The sequence below is a fragment of the Dipodomys ordii genome, unplaced genomic scaffold, assembly GCF_000151885.1.
Source record: "Dipodomys ordii isolate 6190 unplaced genomic scaffold, Dord_2.0 Scaffold80, whole genome shotgun sequence".
NCBI lineage: Eukaryota > Metazoa > Chordata > Mammalia > Rodentia > Heteromyidae > Dipodomys > Dipodomys ordii.
In genome coordinates, this window is record NW_012267296.1 from 9405705 (window position 1) to 9416773 (window position 11069).

Genomic DNA, 11069 nt, shown 5'->3' on the forward strand with positions numbered 1-11069 from the left:
TTTCGCCTGCCATTACAACAGAGAAGCGAAAAAAAATCAAAACCACTCTGGATTTTCTGCCAGTTACATTTTAGCACGGTGAATCTACTAAATCCTCACGCGAACCCAACCAACAGCCAATGCCGCCAGTTTTACCAGGTCTTTGGGCAAGTTCGCGGGCCACGCCCCCGAGATCGGCCACTTCCTCTTATTGGCTTGACAGCCTGTCACTCCAATCTGGCTCGCACTCCTGCTAACCATTCACGTAGTTTGGTTGCGTCTTGGCGTGTTTAATGTTGCCAATAACGAGAGATTTTTTTTTTTTTTGAAGGCGAGTACAGGTCGTGCTGCAATTAGTTCATTGAAAACTCAGTTGCTCTCGGAGGCGCCAGGCAGTGGCTGCTTTCGCCTTTTTTTTTTTCTTGCTATTACGATCTCCTATAGGGAGCTGCAACAATGCCCAAAAGAAAGGTAAGTGAAATGAGAAGATAGAAGGTAGATTAGCTGCTGAAATACATATTTTCGAAGGCAGAGATTTTAATATATATGTGTATGTGTATATCTATATATCAAGAGGGGACATTTTTGTCTTCTAGTTTGATTTTTGTGATGTGTTGAATGGAAGAGAAAGGAAAGGGGAAGAGGAGTCGGTTTAAGGTTTAGGATGGCCTCCCATGCAACTGGTAGTTCACTTTTGGTGTGTTTTGTTTAAGGGAAAGAATCGCCTGAGAGGTGTCTCCATGCTGAATTACAAACAGCCATAGCGCTTGCTGTCGCTTCCTACCCCACCCCCCTTCCTCCGCTCACCCTATTGGAGAACACTTCTCCCAGCCACACTTCGAGGCACCGGTTTCCTCCTCGGCCGCCTGCTTCTTTCGGGGAACCGTCCCGTTTGAGGGATCGAAAAGCCACGGCTTTCTCCCGCATTTGCCTTTGTTCTTCCCATTTTCTTTTTCCTTTTTTTTCCTCCCTTCCCTCCTCCACTTCTTGTCATGCCAGATGGCTATGCAATGGTAATCCTGTGCCATTAGGCGGCGCAGACTTCAAACTGTCCAAGAGAAGGGAGAGATTCACTGTTGTAATGAGAAACTTTGGGGTTGGAAGACCTGGCACGCTCCTAGCTCTCTAGTTAAAGGTGGAATGGCGATTAAAGCTGTGTCGGATAAACTATTGCAGATGTTGGAACACTGTGGGACTTGTTCACTTTTGACATGCAGAAATGGTCTGAAATATTCAAGGGCTACAGATCTTCTGCAAACCTTCCCGTTCCAATTCCTAGCTTCACACGTAAGAAAGAAATAAGTTAACTCTACGGGGTTCTATGGGGGCTTTTTTGTTCGTTTCTTTCCTGAGTGCCGAATAATTGAAATCAACACTGTTTGGGTGCTTGGTAAAATTATAAAACACTGGTAATATAAAACACTCTGACTTGTTTTATATTGTTCCTGTTTATCCTTACTTCTAAGGCTGAGATTCCCCGGTGCTCTGGTGCTGTATGAGTCGCGCAATCGATTGATAATTCTGAGCTAAGACTACTCAGATACAGAAAGCAGTTGTTTCGAATCACCATCTCCCTCCCTGAAGTTCTCACTTTGCTTTCCCAGGCTTATACAATGGATCTTTCTATTTTCCGAGTTGACAGCAACCTTGTGCAAGGTAGAAGCGGCGGGAAGTTTTAAAATCCGCAGCTAGCTTTTCCGAATAAAAGCATTGACTTTGTAACAAAGAAGTTCTCTCCCTTTGCTCATAGCATTGTGGAGGAAATTGTTTTGTATGCAGAATTTATGCAAGGGAATACTCCAAAATCAAAACAGAAGGACAAATAAGTACAATTTCGTAATAAAACAAGGCAAGAGAGACTGGGAAATTGCATGAACTTCCGCTTTCATTTGACCGGCCTTCACCCCCATTATGGTTTTAACACTGCAGGTGGGCTTCAGAATGAACTGTGTTCTTTTCACAAGATGTTCTTTGAACAAAAAGATAAAATTTCATATCAATTTTTTAGGCAACTGCCTGGAGCTAGCAATTACATATTAGAACATGAACCTTTGTGCTTTAGTAGACAGAAGAATGTAACATACCTGGAGGGGATGTGTGTTGGGGAAACATGTGGCTGCTTGAGCAGGAACCCAGGAAAATAAGCGTCTACATTACAACCATAATCCATAGGCAATATTCTCTGATCCATATGCTTATACTGATGTTCTTATTTCTTATGTGTGTCGTTTTTGTTTTGTTGTTTTCTCCTCCTCTGTATAGGCTGCAGGTCAAGATGATATGAAGAAAGAGGTAAGTGTTCAGTTTTTAAATTTGTCCAAAATGCACTCATTTTGAGAGACTTCAAAACACCTAACAGACTGGGCTGGTGGCTCACACCTGTAACCCTAACCGTGCAGGAGACTGAGATATGAGAATCTTGGTTCAAAACCAGCTAGGGCAGGAAAGTCTGTGAGACACTTAGCTCTAATTAACCACCAAAGTACCAGAAGTGGAGCTCTGTGGCTCAAGTGGACAAGCTCTACACTTGAGCAAAAAGGTTCAGTGAAAGCACTGGGGCCCTTAGTTCAAGCTCCAGTACCAGCATCAAACATACACACACACACACACACACACACACACACACACACACACACACACACACCCCAGTACCAGCATCAAACATAAACACACACACACACATACACACACACACACACACACCAGTACCAGCATCAAACATAAACACACACACACACACACACACACACACACCCCTACCTATATAACAGGGCAAAATAGATGGTATGTTTGTACCATGAAATCATCACTATGGTATTCCAGTGAGCTCTTCAAAATTATATGGCCAGGCACTGGTGGCTCACACCTCTATTCCTAGCTCAGGAAGCTGAGATAGGAGGATTACAGTTTCAAAGCCAGACTGAACAGGAAAGTACCGGAGACTCATATCACCAATTAACCACCAAAAAATTAGAACTGGAGCTGTGGCTCTCTCTCTCTTTCTCTCTCTCTCTCTCTCTCTCTCTATATATATATATGTATATATGAATATGTACACACATATGCACATAAATATGTATACATATATAATATATATACTATATACATGTATACACCAGTCTCTCTCTTTACACACACACACACACACACACACACACACACACACACACACACAGTCTCCAGAACTGCAAACTTCTTGGAACTTAGGCCTTTATTGTACTGGTTAAGACCTAAGATCTGGAGCACAACTTTTGTGTGTGTGTGTGTGTGCGTGCACGCGCATCCTAATACTGGGGCTTGAACTCAGGACTTGGGCACTGTCTCTGAGTTATTTCACTCAAGGCTGGTGCTCCACCACTCGAGCCACAGCTCCACTTCTGTGGAAAGTCTTTTCTTAAGCATAAAAATCACTTTGCTTTTGGAAAGATGGAGCTATATTTTCATTTTAAAATAATTGCTTTGGGGCTGGGAAGGTAGCTCAGTGGTAGAGCACTCGCCTTGTATGCCTGAGGCCCTGGGTTCGATTCCTTAGTACCACATAAGCAAAAAGAAAAAAGCCGGAAGTGGCACTGTGGCTCAAGTGGTAGAACACTAGCCTTGAGCTAAAGAGCTGAGGGACAGTGCCCAGGCCCCACGACCGGACCCCCCCCAAAAAAAAATAAAATAAAATACATTGCTTTGTGCTTTGTGATAGCCATTGTATTAGTTGAGCCTAGAAACTGTAGCTTTATTTGGGAATTTTCCCCTTTCACTTATAAAGGGTTCACAAGATAGGAAAATGGAAAACTTTACTTTTATTAGGATATTGTCTACCTAAATTTACAAATGCTTCTTTTTAAGTTTTTTATTGTTATTATAAAGGTGATGTACAGAGGAGTTACAGTTGCCTAAGTTAGACAAAGTACATTTCTTCTGGAATAATGTCACCTCTTCCCTTACTCTTTCCCAGCACAATTGCTTCTTTAGTAACATTATATTTGTAGTGTTACACCAAATCTTTTCACCATAATAAAAATCATTGTAGCTTTTTATGTCTCTAATCTCTTAACTGATTATTTTTTCCTTTACTTGCAGCCAAAGAGAAGATCAGCTAGACTTTCTGCTGTAAGTAGTCTTTTTTTGTTATGCAATCTAATTTTAAAATTTACAGAATCTTGACTAATAGAACAAAATAAATAACAAGATTGAAATCTTTCACACTAAGGACTCCTTTTAAATTATATATTTTTCTTTTTCCATGATGCAGTTGCCTGTGCCTGATATACCAGAACCGAAACCTAAAAGAACATCTTCTCTAAGGGTAAATATTCAAATTTTAAGGTTAAAATAAAATTGCTTTTCTTCAAAATAATTTTGTAAATGCATGGAGCTGATCATTTATCATTTGTACAATTATTAGAATATTATACTGTAGTGTAGAGCACATGAAAATCTTTTGGTTGGGCAGTGTTTTTTCCTGTTTTGTAATTACACATTATATTTAGTGTCTTTTGGGGGTAGAGCCAAAAAATGGACTCATTAAATATCTTTACCATTAGCAGGCATTAGTGGTTTAAGCATGTAGTTCTAGCTGAGATCTGAGGATCATGATTCAAAACAAGACTGGGCAGGAAAGTCTTTGAGACTTATATTTCCAATCAACCAGCAAAAAAGCCAGAATTTCAGCTTCGACTCAACTGCTAGAGAGCCCCATGAAGTTAAGGGACAGTACCCAGGTTATATGTTTAAGCTCCAGTATCAGCACAAAAGGAAAAGTGAATTTATTTTTGACATATTCACAGTAAAAATATTGTTGATAAAAGGAAGTGTATAAATTTCTGTAACTAAGTAATGTTTTGTAATAATCCTAGATAACTAACACTTGATAAGAGCTTACAATTTACAAAGTAACTTTACATTTTTTTTGTCTTTTCTTTTTTGGTATTGGGGATTGAACCCAAGACATTGCACTTATGAGGCAAGCACTTCGACACTAAGCTACATGCCAGCCCCTATATATTATTTTTAAATGGACACAATTGATTTTATATAAACTTCAGTGCTCTGATGTAGATAAAGTCATATAGAAACAGAAATGACCTAAGTATTAAGTACGTATTGTTTTATACCTAAGGATTGTTTTTCTAGAATAAGGTTTTGTTTCCTGATCAGGTGAGGGCCTGAGTCATGAACTTTAGGCTTCCTGACATTTCTGGGATTACAAGTATGCACCACCACATCCTCCATTCATGAGGACAGAATTTTGTGAATTTTTTTATATGAACTGGAACTGTGACCCTATCATTCTCAGCCTACCACATAGCTTGAGATTACAGTGTTGTTCACAATGGTCTGAAACTTTGAGTCTCTTGTTCTCAGCCTCTCAGGTAGCTAGGATCTCAGGTTTGACCAACAGCTGTATAGCTTATTTAGAGATTTTAAGGATTAAAGTCCAAAAGTCATAAAAGGTTAAGACTGATATACATTTGAAATAACCTAATTCCATTATTTTTGTACTTGCAAAAATGGCTATAATCCTGGTAAGTGAAGTTTTAGTGATCATGGAACCATTACTAACAAATGACAACAGAAAGGAAACTTTTTATTTCTTTTTCCTGTTATTAATCAGTAAACTGATATATTGATAGTGTTTTACAGTTGTAAGGATATCATATAAACAAACCATAATAATAAAATGTGTAAACAAAAATATACATAAAGAAATTTTCAAGGCCAAGTGTGATGCTGAATGCTTGTAAAATTCAAAAGGTTGAGATTAAGAAGGCTGAGGTTCCAGGTGAGCCCAGGCTATAAACACAATCACCAACACACTAGGTGTAGTGGCATGCACCTGTAATCCAAGCCATGTGGAATACATAAATAGGGGGATGGTCCAAGGCTGGCCCCAGGCAAAAACTCAAGACAATATTAAAAAAAATAACTGGCCTAACAAACATGACACCCACAATTCAAACCCTAGCACTACCAATTTTTTTTTATTTTTCTTTATGTTACTTTTCTGGCACACTAATTCTCTGAACTTAGACACTCAATTTATGAGTTATTAAAACAGCAAATATAGGGCTAGGGTTATAGCTCAGTGATAAAGCTCTGAGTTCAACCTCAGTTCTGAGAGAGAGAGAGACACACACACACAGAGAATATAGTTGTAGATACAATACTAAAAGTGATTTAAGCCTGAGTGGTGGTGACTCATGCCTGTAATCCTAGCTATTTTGTAGGCTAAGAACAGAGGACCATGGTTCAAACCCAGCTAAGGCAGGAATGTCCATATGACTCTCATCTCCAATTAACCACCAAAAAATTAGCTGGAAGTGGAGCTGTGGCTCAAGTGATAAAATACTAGAGATAGCTCCCAAGGGAGTTCAAGCCCCATGACTGGCGTGTGTGCATGTGTGCGTGTGCATGTGCACACACACGCACATGCACACGCACACACATGCACTTTTTCAGTTTCTTATTTGTTAGGAGAGCAATAACTTGTATTTATATTGCACTTTACAAGTTCTAACTCAATTTCACATTCATTTGTCATTTGCCTCCCTGTGAAATAGGGGGTATTAATCTCTTTTTACATAAGAAAACACAGCATCAAACTTTAAGATTCTGATCAAGATAATATATATGTGGCAGATTCAGAATTCAAGCAAAGGTTTTCTGGTCCCTTAACACAATGGTCTTTCTACTAGTACACAAGTTAAGAATTGGTAGCAAAAAAGGCATTTTAAAATGCATTGAATATGCTAATTACAAGTAAAACTCCCAGAGCATCAGAATTGCTGGAGCTGAATGAAATTACAGGAACTCAAGCCTTAGCCCAGAGCTGTCAAAATCTGTAACTTCGGTGGTACAACTTCAGGTTGTGTATTTAAAACAAACAATCCCAACATGATTGCATTGGATGAGGGAAATACTAGAGTTTGAACTCAAGGTCTCAGTCTTCAGCCTGGCTTTTTGTTGGTTAATCAGAGATGGAGTCTCTTCAACTTTTCTGCATGGGCTGGCATTGAACAGAGATCTTCCAGATCTCAGCCTTTTGAGTAGCTAGGATTATAGACATGAATCACTGGTACCCAGCAATATAATTGTTTTAATGAGAGCAGGTTTGAAGAACAAATGAACTAGTATCATGACTTAACCCTTACCCACTGACTTTTGTGTTCTAATTGGTTAGAGTATGATTTACACACACACACACACACACACACACACACACACATACACACACACACACACACACATTCATGCATACATATGTCTGTTCTCAGGCTACTTGTTCTGTTCCATTAATTTATCTGTCATCTACCTAATTCTGACTTTATGTCTAAAATAGGAATAAACATACATACCCCATACTATTTGTTTTTTATTGTAAAAATTTTGTACAGAGGTGTTACAGTTACATGAATAGGGTAATGAGTATATAGTGAGCATTGTTACCTCCTCCTTTATTTTCCCCCTATCATCACTTCCTTCCCCACTTCCCCAACTCCTCCCACCAACCCAACCTCGTACTGTTTGTAAGGATCAGAGAAGTTAATGCAATTTGCTTAAAATAGTGCCTAGTATATAACAAGTGTATAATGCATATTATCTATTCTTGTTACTGTATTACAATGTGTTTTATTATCTGATATAATGACACTATTAGTCTTCTTTTACATTACATATTTGGTTTGTTCTTCCTGATGAACTTCAGAATAATTCTGTCACATTTTGAAAACAATGCTGAGATAATAATAAGAATTATGTAAAATATATAAATTAAATTATTTAAAATACAATTTCACATACTTAATGGTCTCTTTATCCAAGAATATTGTCTGAAAATATATTAAATTTGCCAAAGAAACAGATTTCTTTTATTTACATTGAGGACATTATAAATTTGTAATGCTGCTTTAGGTTTACAATAAAAACTGCAGCCATGTGCTGGTGGCTCATGCCTGTAATCCTAGCTAACTCAGACTCAGGGTTGAAGATCTTAGTCCTAAGCCAGCCTAGGCAAGAAAGTTCAAGAGACTCTTATTTCCAATTAACCACCAAACATCAGAAAGTGGAGCTATGTATTAAGTAGTAGATAGCTAGCCTTGAGCAAAAAGGAACAGGGACAGGGCCTGAGTACAATCTCCACACTAGCATACACACACACACACACACACACACACACACACACACACACACACACACACGTTATTTGTTAATTTTGTTGACATTCAGTTTATATGCAGATATCAGAGTTCCTTAAATTATAGAAAGCCTGCAAAGTAATTGTGGCCAAATAATATAATAGCTTAATTGTGTATTTGTTTTTATTATATTTTGTGTTGCTGGACAGAAAATGATGACTAAAAATGATGAGATGGAAGAAAACACTAATACAAATACCAGAATGATGTCTGAAAGCGATCAAGAAGAATTTGCCAAGGAAGCACCCAACACAGAAAATTCTGAGAACGGAGAAGCCAAAATTATTGAGGTATCATACCATGTTAACAAATTGATCCACTTGAAAGCTTAAGAATGGGCACAATGAAAAAAATCTTACTTGCATTTTAGTTTAAAAATTAAGAAACATTAAACAAAGAGGTTCTATTGTGTAATAGTATCTAAGGAGAAAAAATGAATTTAAAATATGCTGAAACAGATTAACTCTATGTCATCCTTTAAGTATTTACTTTGTGCTTCCTTATTTTTGTAATGGAAATCCTTTATATGAATAAACTGTACTGAATTTATTGCTGCAAATATCTATAGCTATTTGTATGGAGACAGTTTTAATTTTAGTTATTAGCACATTTTGCTCATGTTGTGATCTATCTAGGAGCAATTTACTTTCTGGTAAAAGAAATATTGTTCTTCCATTGAAATAGATTCAATCTGATAAAAATGTGGGAGAAATAATTCTAAATTACTAATTTTATAATTTTGGGTTTTCCCCTTTATACACCTAGCGACCTGTTGCTGAAAAAGGAGCTGAAGAAATCAAAGTAGAAAAAAATGAAAATATTGAAGAAGTGGAAGGAGAAAAGAAAGAAAATGAAAAAGATCAAAATAAACAAGATAAACCACAAGATGGAAAAGGGGACAAAGAAGACAAGAAGGAAGATGTAAACAAGGATAGTTATGGAGATGAGGAAGAATCTGGGGAAAAGGTAGAAAAACTGAAACAGAAGGGAGATGATAAAGAAGGTGGAGATGCAAAAGAGAAACAAGATGGTAGAAAAGAGTCTGGAGGAAATGGTAGAGATGGAAGTAAGTATGGAGACAGAGAAAAAGAGGGTGGAGATGAGGGAAAGGATGGAGATGGAAAAGAAGACAGTGATGAGGAAAAGGATGGAGATGAAGAAGAAGATGGTGATGAAGAAAAGGATGCAGTTGAAGTGGACGATGATGGGGTAAAATATGGAGATGGAGAAAAGGATGGTAATGGGGAAGAAGATGGAGATGGAGGAGAGGACATTGATGAGGCAAAGGATGAGGATGGAGAAGATGGTTATGGGGAAAAGGATGGAGATGAAGATAAAGGAGATGAGGGGAAGGATGGAGATGGGGAAAGTAATGTAGATGAAGGAAAGGATGGAAATGGAAATGATGAAGGAGATAAAGAAAAGAAAAATGAACAAGAAGAGGAAGACAGAAAGGAAAATGAAGGTGAAAGTGAGAAAGAAAGTGGAAAACAGAAGGAAGAAGAAAAAGAAAAAGAAGATGAGAAAGAGGAAGATGATAAGGAAGATGAAGGAGATGAAAAGGAAGTTCAAAACAAACCTGAAGTTGGAAAAGAAGCTGAAAATGAAGACAAATCTCAGAGTATTGTTTAAGCTGCCCTATATAATTTCATAATTTGATAACATACCTTCATGTTTTAATGTTAATAGAGATAAATATTTTTATCAAATATTTTATAAATGCTGCTTTTTCTTTAGTATCATTTAATTTTGAAACATTGTTATACAGATCATTAGTCACAAAATGCCTAACTTGACATCTTTATAAAACTTCTGATGGTTGTAGTGGATGCATAAGAGATGCTTTCATCTTTGTCAGTGAATTCCTTTTCTATAAGTTATGCGCTAAATCTTCCTTTTTTAATTTTATTCCTATATAGAGAATAATTTCACAAAGTAGAGAGATTCCAAAAGAAAGTTTCATTCAGCCTTCTTGTGGTTCTCTAGGTGGCTTTTGTAAAGAAGGTGGACTATTTTCATGTAATGCTAAGAATTAGAATCACCTTTCCCAAGTATAACTTTGTTGGTAGTTGCGGAAAGTATAAAGTTGTAATTTCATTTTTCAAAGAAGTGCAAATGTTTATTTGAAAAGGGCAGTTTCAATGATATGTGTATGTGTAAAATTACTGGATTTATCTTAATAAAAAGACTCTTCACAGATGGTTGTGATTTGTTACATCCCAAACTAGAGTTAATGGAACATTAATTTTTGTGATATTCACAAAAACATTTCAAATTGATTTTATTGAGGTATAGTTAACATAAAACCATTCTAAATGTTTTAGGGGTTTTGAGTATATTCATCATGGTATACAACCATCATCAGTGTTTAATTCCAGAGAATGTTTATTACTCCCAAAAGAGAATACCAATTAATAGTGCCTTCCTATTTTCCACCAAACCTGCTCTGTCTCTTAGTAATGGTCTCTGTTTCCAGGAAATTGAATTGTTACTTTGGGATAGTATCCATAAATGAGGCCATATAGTGTATGATCATTTGTGTTTGGCTTGTTTAATTTAGCACAGTCATTTCAGGTCAATGAATGGTATACCATGTCATTACTTCATTCCTTGCTACAGCTGAATAATATGCCATTCAATTATAATACATTTTTATCTTGATAGACATATCATGTCAGTTGTGAATCTAGTATGAACATCTATGTACAAGTTATTGTGTATGTATTTTGCTTTCTCCCAAGTATATGTGATTGATTTATTAGATCTTACAGCAATTTATTTATAGCAATTTCAACTTACAATTTTGTGCCAGTTTGGAGGCTTGAACTGAGGACTTCAGTACTCTCTGTGAGCATTTGCTTAAGACTAGCTGTCTACCATTTGAACCACAAACTTTCCTAC

The 11069-nt window shown here is 37.1% G+C and overlaps 1 protein-coding gene across 1 annotated transcript; it reads left to right on the plus strand.

The window, feature by feature from the left end:
- Positions 1-287: 287 nt before the first annotated feature.
- On the plus strand, positions 288-10829 carry Hmgn5 (high mobility group nucleosome binding domain 5). The gene is made up of 7 exons (XM_013024976.1): positions 288-450; positions 2242-2271; positions 4054-4083; positions 4226-4279; positions 8318-8458; positions 8934-9630; positions 10729-10829. Exons 1-7 carry the CDS (start codon positions 436-438, stop codon positions 10827-10829), a joined length of 1068 nt encoding a protein of 355 aa, XP_012880430.1. The 5' UTR covers positions 288-435.
- The last annotated feature ends 240 nt before the right edge of the window (positions 10830-11069 follow it).

Coding starts and splice junctions, on each gene's coding strand:
- Hmgn5 (XM_013024976.1), top strand. Junction 4,280..8,317: donor AAAGAACATCTTCTCTAAGG/GTAAATATTCAA, acceptor GTTGCTGGACAG/AAAATGATGACTAAAAATGA. Junction 9,631..10,728: donor GGAAGACAGAAAGGAAAATG/AAGGTGAAAGTG, acceptor TGTTTAATTTAG/CACAGTCATTTCAGGTCAAT.